General features: G+C 42.3%; 1 protein-coding gene across 1 annotated transcript in view; it reads right to left on the bottom strand.

Moving 5' to 3' along the window:
* LOC137385680 (ras-specific guanine nucleotide-releasing factor 2-like) overlaps positions 1-17,080 on the bottom strand; it is a 72,460-nt gene that overhangs the window by 6,674 nt on the left and 48,706 nt on the right. The window contains exons 17-23 of the mRNA XM_068072204.1: positions 11,470-11,522; positions 10,768-10,920; positions 10,449-10,537; positions 8,351-8,558; positions 7,420-7,507; positions 252-346; positions 62-150 (exon numbers count right to left, since the gene is read on the bottom strand). Of these exons, the coding sequence (XP_067928305.1) occupies positions 62-150; positions 252-346; positions 7,420-7,507; positions 8,351-8,558; positions 10,449-10,537; positions 10,768-10,920; positions 11,470-11,522 (775 nt within the window). The remainder of the gene's footprint in view (positions 1-61; positions 151-251; positions 347-7,419; positions 7,508-8,350; positions 8,559-10,448; positions 10,538-10,767; positions 10,921-11,469; positions 11,523-17,080) is intronic.

Below are 17,080 nucleotides of genomic sequence, written 5' to 3'. Positions count from 1 at the left end.
GTAATAAGCTATAAATTCAGCAGGCATGCATGGGAAAGGATAAACGATACAGCGGGCATACCTGGGGAAATTTTGCCACCCAGTGTCTAAGCACATTTAAAGCTCTCATGATGGCTGTGGATGTTCCTCCTGCAGGTTTGCACTGAGTGACTGCAACGGGTACCACAGCAAATTACTTGTTGTCGTAGCAACACAATCAACTACAAAAAGTCTATTTCAATAACGTTGTAAATATGTAGACCGTGCTCTACCTGGAATGCCTACGGAGGAATGTCTGTTACAAGTAGCACTGGCAGCACCAGCAGTTGCGGCGGCGAAGGCAGTGGTAGCTGCTGAGGAGCTGCATCTGTAATTATGTGAGTGCTATGAATATTTATGCTATTTCATTGTTGTAGCACGATATGAGAGCTTGTCATCTATTGCGCTGCATTGTTCTAATAAGTTTTAGACTAGCCACCTAGACTTAGACTAGCCACTAGACTTAGACTAGCCGCTAGACTTACACTAGCACCTAGACTTAGACGAGCCACTAGACTTAGACTAGCCACTAGACTTAGACTAGCCACTAGACTTAGACTAGCCACTAGACTTAGACTAGCCGCTAGACTTAGACTAGCCACTAGACTTAGACTAGCCGCTAGACTTAGACTAGCCACTAGACTTAGACTAGCCACTAGACTTAGACTAGCCATAAGACTGTCCAAATGATAGACTTGTTTAACTCTAATCTTTTTTAATTTAGCTGTCAACTTGCACTAATTTTCCTATTACATTTTCAAGAAGGGATTGCTGCGATTTGTTATATTTTTCTTGTCCATAATAATTGTTGCTTATTGAATATGTACATAAAGAAACCTACATAGTAGCTCATTTCATGCTTTGTGTCACATCAATATCTCGCAAGCACTGCGAGTTAAATGTGACAACTTCATCATTGCAAAGTTAGCATACATGCAGAAAGTACAAACTGTGGGATGTTAATGAAACTAAATGCATGGAGTGGTTGTGGGTATTGTGGGTATTGAGTAGTAGTGACCAGTTAAAAGGGTATTGAGTAGTAGTGACCAGTTAAAAGTGACTTTGACTTAATTGTTTAGTTATACAGTGGCTCAGCCCTGACGTTATAGGGCACTATACTATACTATACTGTACTATGATAGCAAAACCTTTATTAGCTGTACTTTCAGTATTTGTACCAGAGTTATGTGTCTCTGTCATACCAATCTTACTGAACAGAGTCGTGTCTAAGTCATACTAATCTTTCTAAACAGAGTCGTGTCTCTGTCATACCAATCTTACTGAACAGAGTCGTGTCTACGTCATACCAATCTTACTGAACAGAGTCGTGTCTACGTCATACCAATCTTACTGAACAGAGTCGTGTCTCCGTCATACTAATCTTACTGAACAGAGTCGTGTCTCCGTCATACTAATCTTACTGAACAGAGTCGTGTCTACGTCATACTAATCTTACTGAACAGAGTCGTGTCTACGTCATACCAATCTTACTGAACAGAGTCGTGTCTACGTCATACCAATCTTACTGAACAGAGTCGTGTCTCCGTCATACCAATCTTACTGAACAGAGTCGTGTCTACGTCATACCAATCTTACTGAACAGAGTCGTGTCTACGTCATACCAATCTTACTGAACAGAGTCGTGTCTACGTCATACTAATCTTACTGAACAGAGTCGTGTCTACGTCATACCAATCTTACTGAACAGAGTCGTGTCTACGTCATACTAATCTTACTGAACAGAGTCGTGTCTACGTCATACTAATCTTACTGAACAGAGTCGTGTCTACGTCATACTAATCTTACTGAACAGAGTCGTGTCTACGTCATACTAATCTTACTGAACAGAGTCGTGTCTACGTCATACCAATCTTACTGAACAGAGTCGTGTCTACGTCATACCAATCTTACTGAACAGAGTCGTGTCTACGTCATACCAATCTTACTGAACAGAGTCGTGTCTCCGTCATACCAATCTTACTGAACAGAGTCGTGTCTACGTCATACCAATCTTACTGAACAGAGTCGTGTCTACGTCATACCAATCTTACTGAACAGAGTCGTGTCTACGTCATACTAATCTTACTGAACAGAGTCGTGTCTACGTCATACCAATCTTACTGAACAGAGTCGTGTCTACGTCATACTAATCTTACTGAACAGAGTTGTGTCTACGTCATACTAATCTTACTGAACAGAGTCGTGTCTACATCATACTAATCTTACTGAACAGAGTCGTGTCTACGTCATACTAATCTTACTGAACAGAGTCGTGTCTACGTCATACCAATCTTACTGAACAGAGTCGTGTCTACGTCATACCAATCTTACTGAACAGAGTCGTGTCTCCGTCATACCAATCTTACTGAACAGAGTCGTGTCTACGTCATACCAATCTTACTGAACAGAGTCGTGTCTCCGTCATACTAATCTTTCTAAACAGAGTCGTGTCTACGTCATACCAATCTTACTGAACAGAGTCGTGTCTCCGTCATACTAATCTTACTGAACAGAGTCATGTCTACGTCATACTAATCTTACTGAACAGAGTCATGTCTACGTCATACCAATCTTACTGAACAGAGTCGTGTCTACGTCATACTAATCTTACTGAACAGAGTCGTGTCTCCGTCATACCAATCTTACTGAACAGAGTCGTGTCTACGTCATACCAATCTTACTGAACAGAGTCGTGTCTACGTCATACTAATCTTACTGAACAGAGTCGTGTCTCCGTCATACCAATCTTACTGAACAGAGTCGTGTCTCTGTCATACTAATCTTACTGAACAGAGTCGTGTCTACGTCATACCAATCTTACTGAACAGAGTCGTGTCTCCGTCATACCAATCTTACTGAACAGAGTCCTGTCTACGTCATACCAATCTTACTGAACAGAGTCGTGTCTACGTCATACCAATCTTACTGAACAGAGTCGTGTCTACGTCATACCAATCTTACTGAACAGAGTCGTGTCTCCGTCATACCAATCTTACTGAACAGAGTCGTGTCTACGTCATACCAATCTTACTGAACAGAGTCGTGTCTCCGTCATACTAATCTTACTGAACAGAGTCATGTCTACGTCATACTAATCTTACTGAACAGAGTCATGTCTACGTCATACCAATCTTACTGAACAGAGTCGTGTCTACGTCATACCAATCTTACTGAACAGAGTCGTGTCTACGTCATACTAATCTTACTGAACAGAGTCATGTCTACGTCATACCAATCTTACTGAACAGAGTCGTGTCTACGTCATACCAATCTTACTGAACAGAGTCGTGTCTCCGTCATACTAATCTTACTGAACAGAGTCGTGTCTACGTCATACTAATCTTACTGAACAGAGTCGTGTCTACGTCATACTAATCTTACTGAACAGAGTCGTGTCTACATCATACTAATCTTACTGAACAGAGTCGTGTCTACGTCATACCAATCTTACTGAACAGAGTCGTGTCTCCGTCATACCAATCTCACTGAACAGAGTCGTGTCTACGTCATACCAATCTTTCTAAACAGAGTCATGTCTACGTCATACTAATCTTACTGAACAGAGTCGTGTCTCCGTCATACCAATCTTACTGAACAGAGTCGTGTCTCCGTCATACTAATCTTACTGAACAGAGTCGTGTCTACGTCATACTAATCTTACTGAACAGAGTCCTGTCTACGTCATACTAATCTTACTGAACAGAGTCGTGTCTCCGTCATACTAATCTTACTGAACAGAGTCGTGTCTACGTCATACCAATCTTACTGAACAGAGTCCTGTCTACGTCATACTAATCTTACTGAACAGAGTCGTGTCTCCGTCATACTAATCTTACTGAACAGAGTCGTGTCTACGTCATACCAATCTTACTGAACAGAGTCGTGTCTACGTCATACCAATCTTACTGAACAGAGTCGTGTCTACGTCATACCAATCTTACTGAACAGAGTCGTGTCTACGTCATACCAATCTTACTGAACAGAGTCGTGTCTACGTCATACCAATCTTACTGAACAGAGTCGTGTCTACGTCATACCAATCTTACTGAACAGAGTCGTGTCTACGTCATACCAGTCTTACTGAACAGAGTCGTGTCTACGTCATACTAATCTTACTGAACAGAGTCATGTCTACGTCATACCAATCTTACTGAACAGAGTCGTGTCTACGTCATACCAATCTTTCTGAACAGAGTCGTGTCTCCGTCATACTAATCTTACTGAACAGAGTCGTGTCTACGTCATACTAATCTTACTGAACAGAGTCGTGTCTACGTCATACCAATCTTACTGAACAGAGTCGTGTCTACGTCATACCAATCTTACTGAACAGAGTCGTGTCTACGTCATACTAATCTTACTGAACAGAGTCGTGTCTACGTCATACCAATCTTACTGAACAGAGTCGTGTCTACGTCATACTAATCTTACTGAACAGAGTCGTGTCTACGTCATACCAATCTTTCTGAACAGAGTCGTGTCTCCGTCATACTAATCTTACTGAACAGAGTCGTGTCTACGTCATACTAATCTTACTGAACAGAGTCGTGTCTACGTCATACCAATCTTACTGAACAGAGTCGTGTCTACGTCATACTAATCTTACTGAACAGAGTCGTGTCTACGTCATACCAATCTTACTGAACAGAGTCGCGTCTACGTCATACTAATCTTACTGAACAGAGTCGTGTCTCCGTCATACTAATCTTACTGAACAGAGTCGTGTCTACGTCATACCAATCTTACTGAACAGAGTCCTGTCTACGTCATACCAATCTTTCTAAACAGAGTCGTGTCTACGTCATACCAATCTTTCTAAACAGAGTTGTGTCTCCGTCATACTAATCTTACTGAACAGAGTCGTGTGTCTACATAATACCAATCTTACTGAACAGCCTGTAAAAAATTAGTAGGCAGGTGACTAACATCGCCCGCCACCTCTTAACTCTAGTGTCTAGTTATCAGTAGCAACTATGACTTGAGGTTATTATTGTTATTGATGTAAACCAGTGGCTTGAGTCTTACATATAAACGATACAAGTTTCAAAAATTTGCACAGTTGCTACTGGATGACTCGGCCTAAAAAGCTCCTAAGCAGTATTGCTCTGAATATTGCTCTGAATATTACTCTGAATATTGCTCTGAATATTGCTCTGAATATTGCTCTGAATATTGCTCTGAATATTGCTCTGAATATTGCTCTGAGTATTGCTCTGAATATTGCTCTGAATCTTACTCTGAGTATTGCTCTGAATATTACTCTGAATATTACTCTGAGTATTGCTCTGAATATTACTCTGAATATTGCTCTGAATATTACTCTGAATATTGCTCTGAATATTGCTCTGAATATTGCTCTGAATATTGCTCTGAATATTACTCTGAATATTGCTCTGAATATTGCTCTGAATATTGCTCTGAATATTGCTTTGAATATTACTCTGAGTATTGCTTTGAATATTACTCTGAATATTGCTCTGAATATTACTCTGAGTATTGCTCTAAATATTGCTCTGAATATTGCTCTGAGTAATGCTCTGAATATTGCTCTGACAGCACAATTTGAGGTTGTATCATGTGAAAAGAGTTAAAAAAAGGTTTGTTGATCTTATAGCAAAGAGAGTACTCACTCGGATGTTATTCTCAGAGCCAAAACTCAACAAAGATGAAGTTGGCTGAGTATCTAGACTACCTAAATTTTAAAAGGGAACAGAAGAAGAACATTTATAAGCAAGTTGTAAGGCTAGCAAACTGAGAAATACAATCTAATCACTGCTATGACTATCACCTCGCTGATGCGGAGTTGTGTGTCCACGATAGATTGGAGAAACATTAAATTGTCTAAGTTGCTAGTGAGACTATAATCAACAAACTCACACCAACTGACTGTAGTAAAAGTAACCTAAATATGCTCCTGTTTCCAAATTTCAAGATGAAGTCACTGAATGGCATTTTACGACTGTTTTCGGAGTTTATCATTGTTTTCTAAACCCATAATATTGGTGTAGACAGATCTTTGTATTTACATTGAATAATTTAGAGTATAATTCTGAGAACATATTAAATGCTCGCAGCGAATAGCTCACATTCTTTCATGCTGTGTCGCTGTGACATCACAGCGTCGCTGTGACATCACTGCGTCACTGTGACATCACTGCGTCGCTGTGACATCACTGCGTTGCTGTGACATAATAACGTCGCTGTGACATCACAGCGTCGCTGTGACATCACTGCGTCGTTGTGACATCACTGTGTCGCTGTGACATCACTGCGTCGCTCTGACATCACTGCGTCAATGTCACATCACTGCGTCGCTGTGACATCACTGCGTCGCTGTGACATCACTGTGTCACTTGATCATGCAGCTCATCTTAACTCTCAACAGAATACTTTGTTAAGCTTTCAACGTTAAAAGGCTTAAGAGTAGTCGCAATCAGTAGTTTTGGCTAAAAGACCTACTGAATCTGCAGAAGCTGCTTTTTACACTTTTGATATGCCACAGACTGTCAATATGTTTTTAAACCGTTGATACGTCACAGACTGTCAATATGCTTGTAAACCTTTGATATGCCACAGACTGTCAATATGCTTTTAAACCTTTGATACGCCACAGACTGTCAATATGTTTTTAAACCTTTGATACGCCACAGACTGTCAATATGTTTTTAAACCTTTGATATGCCACAGACTGTCAATATGCTTTTAAACCTTTGATACGCCACAGACTGTCAATATGTTTTTAAACCTTTGATACGCCACAGACTGTCAATATGTTTTTAAACCTTTGATATGCCACAGACTGTCAATATGTTTTTAAACCTTTGATATGACACAGACTGTCAATATGTTTTTTTGAGATTGTCCTAAAGTACTGTGGTAGTCATACAAAAACACTACTACAAGTATTAAAGAATGCCAGAACATTTTTAAGCACAAAGATTGATTAGTGTAAAATTAAATTTGTCCAGTCACAAATTTTTCAAAAGGAGAACATTTTTTTACATCTTGCAAAGCTAAATACATTCAAATGGACTCATAAGTAAATGAAGTTTTATTTACCCTTTTGAATGTTAGTAAAGTATTCAACATCTTTAAATGCTAATGTGTTGGCAACACTTTGTACCATAATACAATGTTTACTTTTAACAGTTATATACACATATACAACGATCAACAAACGGGAAACTAATTGAATATAAAGAGATGGTTTTTTACCTCCTTCGAACAGCTGCCGCCATGGTATGTGACCTGATGAAATGTGGAACAAACCATTATATAAGCATAGTGAAGTTTATGACGGTTGTAATTGCCGTTCAAAATATATAAATGTAGGTTCAAGTAAAGCAGCATGAGGAGTATGAAAAGTATGCGGAGGATGAGTCGTGCAAGAGTTAGTCATACCTTCGACGGGAAAGACGGGAGGATGTTATAACGCCGCCTGTCCTCGGTGTAGCTTCAAGGAGTTTGTGAGAGGTGACAGCCAGCCGAGCTAAAATATGTATATTTTAGTTAATCCGGGTGAGTCAAAAATTGACAGTGGCCTAACTTACGTACAGTTGCTTGTGATTACCGTATAATTGATCTAAAAGCAAATAAAACATTTTTCTCGGTATTAGGAGTAAACAGCAAGATTAATATATCAATCTAGTATGTAAATACAAAGAATGATTTGATGACCATCCAAACCATAATCATGTTTTACATAAATGGTAAAGGGATTTTTAGAGGCAGTGAAACAATTTCATTTGTACATATGCATTGTACAGAAGAGCTTTAACTCATAGTATCTGACCAAGCACCGAACTCGAGCCTCCTATGTATCTTATAAAATTTACAATATTTTGCTATTTTGAGAACTGGCAGTGTTGGGCTGATGCATCAACATATCCTCCTATATCTACCTGCAGAGGTGAGCTGTTGATGTTTTGTGTCAACTAACTTAAATACTAGTAATGTGGTTTGTTTATTTTAAAATTCCACAGTCAACTTTGATAATCAAATCAGAATACAGCATCTTGACCAGTTGCTGACACATTGGTAACATACTGTATAAAAACCATTTCTGTCAAGAGGACAGTAAACCAGTCAATTGAGATGTAGAAGTTATTGTGCCAACTCAATTTGGTATCCATTGCGCTCACCATAATCAACAAACATTTGCCTTTGGGTAACTGTAAACAATTTAAACAATGGTTTATGGTGTGACAAAATGTTGCAAAATCCCTGCAACTATAGCAACAACCAAAGATTTGAATTTGAATTGTTGAAATATGACAATAGACTACAACTACTGTGTTTATATTGACTAGGGAAGAAACCAAAGTGAACTTACGGGAACTAACTCTGGATGACCCTGGTGACTTGCTCGTTTCCCTCACATGTTTGTTGTTCGCTTTGGAGACCTTCGGATCATCGTTAGGTGGGAAATCGATAAAGACATTATCTAGTTGTGGTTTTGTCTGCTCTCTAAAGTACAGCGCCAAGTTGTGAGAGGGAGGGCTATCGGAGTCAGATGTTGTTTCACTGCTGCTGCTTGATAGCTTTAAATATTGACAAAAATGAGTCAGCTTTGTGGCCGAAAGGTGAAATTTTTCACGAAACCGCAGAACTAGAAGAACAGTTCTTTCATTAAAGGTTGACTTGCAACAAAATTCACGTTACAGTTATTTGGTATCAAAAGATTCACCATGTCTTACTCTGCTGTCTTGTAGGTGCAAAATATGTGGAAATGTGATTACAAGCTCTTGAAAGCTCAAAAACGAACAGTTAATTGTGGCCATCACGAAAACGCCGAAGATTGGAATCCCTTTCCAAAGCTGCTCAAATGATACGTAGTTGAACACGATGTCTCCTATTTACACTTTTATGCAAGCTCATTCGTCGATATATCTTCACAAATATACGTCACGCATTCAATAAAACCATGTCTATTGCCTTTATGCGTCTAATTCATCATCATTGTAATGCTGTCACTTTGACCACTGATATCTCAAAACTTACCGGAAAAAGTTGTTTAACTTTTTAACCTTAGCTCGAAGGATTGTACATCATCCTCTGATAAACACAAGAAGCTTGTTGATCACTTGTGATAAGTGAAAAATGCTGCAGAAACTGTTCGGGCCATTTGGCAGGAAGTATGGGTCACATGATCAAATTCCGACAAGATGATTAGACCAGGCTAAAACAAAACTGTAAAGTAGCGAACATCTATATTTGATTATTTGTTTGTCATAAATATTGCAATGAGACGTTTTATATTGAGCCTTTCATTGGCCTTTTATTTCATGTGACAACATCAGCTGTCAAAACAATAACTACAATGTTTGAGGACGTCATCGAAATAAAGAGATTCCAAACTATGGCGTTATTGTGATGGCTGCGATTAACTGTTCATTTTTGAGCTTTTAAGAGCTTGTAATCACATTCCCACATATTTTGCACCTACAGCAGAGTAAGACACGGTGAATCTTTTGATGTCGAATAACTGTAATGTGAATTTTGTTGCAAGTCAAGCTTGAACTACATAGCTGAGCCAGCTGCACAGTGATCTGACTGCTAAGATGTTTCAAGATTAAAATCAACAAAACTAAATGGCAATTAAAACGTTCAAATGAAAACTAAGCATTGAAAGGACTTCACTAGTTGTGCAACTGCCTGTCAATTTCGTTATTGATATTGGCTATAGCGTTCAAATCGAAGATAGTTCGATATAAACCAACCAATCCCCATGCGATACTTTCTCTTTACATACATAAGAGACAGCAATTATGATTGGCAGTAATGATTAATAGAAACACATTGATTCAACTGTTAGGGTTGATTGAGTTGCGATAGTTTGATTTATACCATAACCACAGCGGCTTTCTATAAGACTGAATTTCTGGTAACTTTCACACATTTATTGGCTAATTTTTGTGATGATTACTCTGATGCTCCTATTCATGATTTACCATGGGCATAGCCTTTGATTCTATAACTGGACAAAGCCTTTGATTCTGGAACTGGGCATAGCTGTTGCTTCTAGATTGCGGCATAGCCGTTGATTCTAGAACTGGGCATAGCCATTGATTCTAGAACTGGGCATAGCAGTTGATTCTAGAACTGAGCATAGCCTTTGATTCTAAAACTGGGCATAGCCGTCGATTCAAGAACTGGGCATAGTCTTTGATTCTAGAACTAGGCATAGCCTTTGATTCTAGAACTGGGCATAGCCTTTGATTCTAGAACTGGGCATAGCTGTTGATTCTATTACTGGGCATAGCTGTTGATTCTAGAACTGGGCATAACCGTTGATTCTAAAACTGGGCGTAACGGGTGATTCTAGAACTGGGCATTGCCTTTGATTCTAGAACTGGGCATAGCCATTGATTCTAGAACGCGGCATAGCGTTGATTCTAGAACCGGGCATAACCAATTATTCTAGGACTTACATTTGGATTTGCTGAGCTTCTGTTCTGGAGAAGATAGTCTTCGTCTATTGGATCAACATTCTTGATGTATTCAAAACTATAAGTTCTCTCTAAAATTCATATTGCTTCTCTACAACTTACAGCAAGGCAATACTTTAAAAAAAAGTATTTACTAACAAAAAAAGTTGAGAAACCTTATGGTAGCTAAAGAGAAAAAAAGAGCACTCTGCAAGCGCAGTATAGACAAAGTATATCCAGAAACATTTGGCTAACGCAATGCGGTAACATTCATGAGTGTGAGAGCCATAGTTGTTTGAGCTGGCATTCAACAGTCTCTCACCACGCTTTGTTGATGGATTGATGGACAGAAAATTGTTTGAGTTCTCAACCCCTGAGGATGTGACTGGTTGAGGCATTAAGCGCACTTCCTCTTTGTTCTGCTCTAAACCACTTCTGCTCTCGGATGAGTTGCTAATCTTCTCTAATACAATATCTAAACATTCAACAAGCTCTCGCAAATAATATTTCATATAAACTTATTGATTAGTGCTTTTAAATAATATTTCATATAAACCAATTGATTAGTGCTTTTAAACAATAATTCATATAAACATATTGATTAGTGCTTTTAAACAATATTTTTATAAACTCATTGATTAGTGCTTTTAAAGCAGAAAGAAAGCGTGTAAACAATCTCAATGGCCACAATAATATTTACAACTAATTTGTTTTGCAAACTAACGTTTTCACCAGGAGGTTTAAAAGAAAGTTTGTACCAATGTGAACGAATAACCTTAGCAATGACTTTAGCAATGACCCTAGCATTGGCCTTAGCAATGACCTTAGCAATGACCTTTACAATGACTTTTACAATGAACTTTGCAGTGACCTTAGCGATGACCTTGGTAATGACCTTGGCAATGACCTTGGCAATGACCTAGTAATGACCATAGCAGCGACCTTAGAGTGACCTTAGCAATGACTTAGCAGTTACTTCAGCGATGACCTTAGAAATGACCTTAGCAGCTTCATAAAAATTCACCTTGAACGCAGAGAGATGATGTTGAACTTAATGACTCTGCATCGTCTTTGTACCTACAACAAATACTAGGGTTTAGGTATAGTTTTAGCAGCACTAGTAGTTAAACAAGATCAATAACATTGATTGGTTACTGGTAACTAATATATACTGTTTGCCAAAGTCAAAGTTTCAGCAAGACCTAAATGAGTCTGTGGGCAAATTAATATCTCATTCATGCATCAATTTCTAAAATAAACTCTCCGTATAAGCAAATATTTTAGTACTTCGTTATAAATATGCTGTATTTACACGTACATGAAATATGCAATGATGGCACACACAAAAAATAAAAGTATATTTTATCGAATCTGAAACAGTCAATCACTGTACTCTGCTGAAAGCCAAGTAGAGTGATTGAGTAGTATGATTCTAGTCTTTTGAGTCTATCACGTTAGGCTCTGGCACAGATGACCACCTCATTGTGATATAATAGATAGTCACTATTATATTCAGATACCTATTATCTACTTAAAAGACTCATTCCTATGTTACATATAATAAATTGTTGTGGAATATGATCCACTGAGAGCTGAGCCTAGGGCTGAGCTGAGCCGCGCTGGGCTGTGCTTAGTCATGCTGAATAACGAGGTGGAGAGAGTTAAGCCAGTCAGAGACAAGTCAAGCCAAGCCAAACCAAGCCAGCCGAGTCAAACCAAGTGGAACAAAAGGCAGGGCTCCCCGCTATATAAGCACAAACGTTCACAGAAGAGGGCAGAGCTGTTCTGCGCCTGTTCATTACATGCTGCATGCTGTCTATTGTAACCCTTTGTAAACGAAGCAGACAAATATACGTATAAACTCTTGTACTGAGTCTTGTACTTGTTGAGCAGTAAAGGTAGCGCCCAAAACCTTTACACTGGTGGCAGCAGTGGGATAAGATGATCCCAAACAAACTCCACCACGAGACTCATACTGGATCACTGGATATCTGGATGAACTTTCTGCTGCCTTCAAAGTGGCAGTAGAAAGTAACTCAGACAACACGAGGATAGGACATGCCTGAAAAACGGCAGCACTGCTCCTACTGAAAGAGCTTTCTGGCAAAAGGAAGAAACCCAGAGAGAGCTGTGTAACACCCTACCTGCAGCAACGGATTCAGTAAATGAACTGCCCTACGAAAGGAGCAGAGACCTACTGAAAGTCCCGCCAGAAACGTGGGATAAGGCCTGCCTAAAAAACGGCAGCATTTCTCTTACTGGAAGAACTTCCTGGCAACAGGAAGAAACCTAGAGAGAGACCCTACCTGCAGCAAACAGACTCAGTAGATGAACTGCCGTAAGAAAGAAGCAGAAACCTACTGAAAGCCCTGCCAGAAAAAAACATGGCCAATAGAAAGGCACAAATCGCTGACCCAAAACCCGACTGGCTAATTGAGGCACTAGAATGAGTCCTACTGATGCCAAAGGCCCAGAAACTGTCACCACAATTCAAAACTCTCCAGTACCCGGGAAAGAGAGACGTAGAATACTTTATCGCCAGCTTCCTGGAGATGGCTGACAGTAACCATTGCACGGAAAAAGCAACACCATTGCACCTCCAAGAGGCACTGGCCAAAGAGGCCAAAGACTGTGAGCAAGCCGAAAATCTGGAGGTTGTATTCAATGCCCTTCGGGCAAGATTCGGGCTGTCCACCAAACAGCCGGTAAACCAGCTCAACGCCCTTTGACGAGAGGAAAAACCATCACTTCAGGAGCATGCTATGGATGTGGAAAGGCTAGTACACATCGCATACGGAGACCTACCAAACCCTCACCAAAATAACATGGCCATGGAAACATTTTGCAGCTCGCTAGGGGACTCTGCTCTGCAGTGGCACATGTTGGCAGTACATACGCCCACACTAACTGACGCTGTATGAGCCGGGAATGGTTACCTCCAGATTCAAAGAGGGGAATGCAAATCTGCCAAATTTTTGGTGCGAGCCCTGTAGGGGAACCCCCTGGCCAGGTGAACTCAGCGGACACCGACGTCATTCGCCAAATAGCTCAGCTAGTCCAATCCCTCACGGAAAAAGTGGAATGACTCTAAAAGCGAGTTCACACTTGGACAGTAAAGGGAAGCCAGTGAGCAACCTTTTGCTGGAGTTGTGGCAGGACAGGGCACATTCAGAAAAACTGCCCTCGCTACTCAAAACCGGCTTCGGAAAACGAGGGGAAGCCACAGCAGTAGCTCCGGCTGCTGACTGTGTCAAGGCCAAACAACCCCGAAGACATACCAAAGCCAGTCGGGAAAGCGAGGAACGTGAGTCGGTGAACGCTGACAGATAGTCTCAACCAGCAAAGACTAGACCAAAATAGTTTCATGAACAGGAAGAGTCTGTAGAGACACAAAATTATTATCAGTCCTTGAGTGAGGCCAGTCTTAACACTTTTCTGATTCCGGATGCCATTTACACCCCTCCGTGCGAGCAGCATGGATGTGACCAGAAACGTATGGGGTGACTACCAAATCCCTTCTGCCCAAGACACCGAAGACCCTCCCTACAGGAGGGGACAGTCGGAAACCTGCTTTAAAAGCGGCAGGGCAGGCACCTTTCCCACCTCAGGAGCGGCGACCTCAGGAGCGGCAACTTCAGGAGCGGCGACTTCAGGAGAGGCGACCTCAGGAGCCACAGGTCGACCTTGAACGTAGGACGACATCAAGGACCGACTACGCCCAAGCACGGAGAACGAGTACTCTAGAGGACAACTCAAAGGATGCCATTATGGCACAAGAACTCAGTCGACCTCACCCCACAGGCTATTTCCTTCCAGAAAGAATGGAGGGGCGGCCCATCCAGTTTCTCCTAGACACAGGATGCACTACTAACCTGCTAAACAAGAAGGTCTTTGTCCGACTACCTGGAGCCGTACAAGACCAGCTTGAGGAGAGCAACAGCCACGGTCTACTGGCTGACAAAATATGACTTCCTTTCTGTGGAATAATCCGGTTGCCAAATCGCCTGAGGGACATAAAAACAGAGGAATTTTTTGTAGTCAGTCGCCTGAGTGAGGATGCCATATTGGGTTATCCATTCTTTGTGGCCCATCAATGTTCTCTCGAGTTTGAATGGCCGGTGGTTCGAGTGGATGGCAGACAGCTAGTCTGAACAGACCGGCTTAAATGACTCTAAAAGAGCAATGTGCAGGTGATCAGGGGAGTGGTAGTGCCAGCCTGGACCAAGATGGCGATACATTGTTGCATCACTATGAGGAATTACTGCCTCATGGAGCTGATTGAAGGGTTCTCAGACAAACCCTCAGTGGCAAGTAGCCTAAATCAGCCAGGACCCAAGGGACAGGTCATCACCCGATGCATGAATACGACGGAACAGCCATTGACCCTCTAGTCAAGAGCCACTATTGGCACTTACATGGGGATAGACACCTCACAGGTCGAAGAGACCGACCCCTTATGGTATGAAGACAGTCCGACTTCAACCAATGAAGTGGTGGCTCACCTTGAAGAGTTGTTCCAGGTGGCCCGACCAAACTGTGAAAGGATGGGCCAGACGGCGAGGTTGGCTTCCTTGCTGAGTCGATATGCCACCGTATTCAGCTCAGGCGACAACGATGTAGGGAAGACCTCTAAAGTGGAGCATTGTATTCCGTTTAAGGAGGGCACTCAGCCGATTCGGCAACCTTCCCACAGACACAGACCAGAAAAGGAGGCGGAGGCCAAAAGGCAAATCTAGGACCTACTCAAGACAGGGCTTATCAAGCCAGCTAGAGAGGCTTGGAGCTGCCCCATAGTGTTGGCCAGGAAAAAGGATGGGAAGTGGCACTTTTGCATAAACTACCGGCATCTGAATACCATCACCGAGCAGGAAGCTTACCCCCTATTCACGATCGGTGACAGCCTAAACGGGCTGTCTGGCAGCAGCTACTTCAGCACACTCAATCTGGTGAGCGAGTACTGGCAAGTGGCCCTGGATGCAGAAGCCTTAGAGAAATTGGCCTTTTCGAGCCAATCTGGGCTGTGGAAGTGAAAGGTATTACCCTTCAGGCTGACTTCCGCCCCAGCCACCTTCCAAAGGCTCATGGAACGCATCTTGAAGTTCCTTCATTAGAGGACATTTTTATTATACCTCGACGACATCATAGTCATCGCCCAGAATTTCAACACACACCTGCACCAACTGGAGGAGGTCTTCCAGAGACTCCACAGGGTCGGGTTGAAGTTGAAGCCATCCAATTGCGAGTTATTACAGCCCCAGGTACGCTACCTGGGTCACATAGTGAGCAAAGACGAAGTTTCCACGGACCCCGATAAAGTCCAGGCCATCGCAGAATGGCCAAACACAGTCGGCTAGTAAGACACAGAGACAGTCGGCTACTACCGACAATACATTTCAAAGTCTGCTACAATAGCGCACCCCTTACACCGGTTGACGGTGAAAGGAGAGCCCTGGAGATGGACGGAGGAAGAACAGATCGCCTTAAACAAACTGAACGACAGCGTCAGCATCGGCCTAATCTTGGGCTATCCGGACTCCCCGGCGGCAGTATATTTTAGATACAGATGCCAGTGTATGCAGAGTAGGGACCGTGCTGTACCAAGTGCAAGCGGGCTGCAAGAGGATCATTGCCTACTACAGCAAAACTCTCACCCCCTCGGAGCGCAATTACTGTGTCACTCGACAAGAATTGCTCGTGGTGGTCAAGGCAGTAAAGCACTTTTCTTTTCCCTATCTGTATGAGCAAAAGCTCCTTCTATGGACAGATCACGCATCTTTCTGGTGGTTGCGTAGGACATACTGAGCCACATGCGGGGCTCCTTGTGTATCCGACAGGACGATACGCTAGAGGCATACGTGGCCCCGCTAGGTGGCGCGCCATCTGTTCACCGGCCATGTGCAAAACCACAGTATGGTAAACACACATTTTGGCCCGGTTTGGGGTGGGAAGGCTGACAAGTCGTTTTTAGTTGAGCTAGCACTGGTCTGGACTGACATTCGCTGTCAGACGACTCGTAAAGAGTTGCGAGGTGTACCAGGCCGCAGAGAATAAAGAAACAAAGGCAGTCGGGGGAAAGTGGAGGCTTTATGCCAAAAGATCCTGGCAGAAGGTGGCCGTAGATCTGATCGGGATGCTTCCAGCCACTCAAAAAGGAAATAAGCGGGCGCTGGTCTTCACAAACCACTTCACCCGATGGCAGGACACACGGGCACTGCCAGACGCCACGGCACCACTGTTCGCGAATGCTCTGGACTAGCAAATGTTCTGTTACTTGGGGCTACCAGAGCAGATCCACACAGACCAAGAGGCAAAGTTCGAGAGCCAACTAATGGTCAAACTGTGCCAACTCCGGAACGTGGGGAAGACATACACCACTCCTTACCACCTACAGGCCAATGGAATTGTGGAGCGGAACAACCATGGACTTGGAGATTCTCTGAGGACCTTTCTGCTAGCTCGAGGACAGGATGAGTGGGACCTGTTACCTCTCCAGCTGATGAGGGCATACCAAAGCATCCCCTACTTTGCAATCGAGAAGAAACAGCCAATACGCTGATGTTGGGATGGGAGCTGAGGTTGCCGGACCAGCTGGAGAGCTACCCTCCACTGACGGAGTTCTTCCCTACCCACGAACA

This window comes from Watersipora subatra, chromosome 1 (assembly GCF_963576615.1).
Source record: "Watersipora subatra chromosome 1, tzWatSuba1.1, whole genome shotgun sequence".
Classification (NCBI taxonomy): Eukaryota; Metazoa; Bryozoa; class Gymnolaemata; order Cheilostomatida; family Watersiporidae; genus Watersipora; species Watersipora subatra.
The sequence above is the reverse complement of the archived record's forward strand: the minus strand, read 5'-3'. Positions and strand labels throughout refer to the sequence as shown.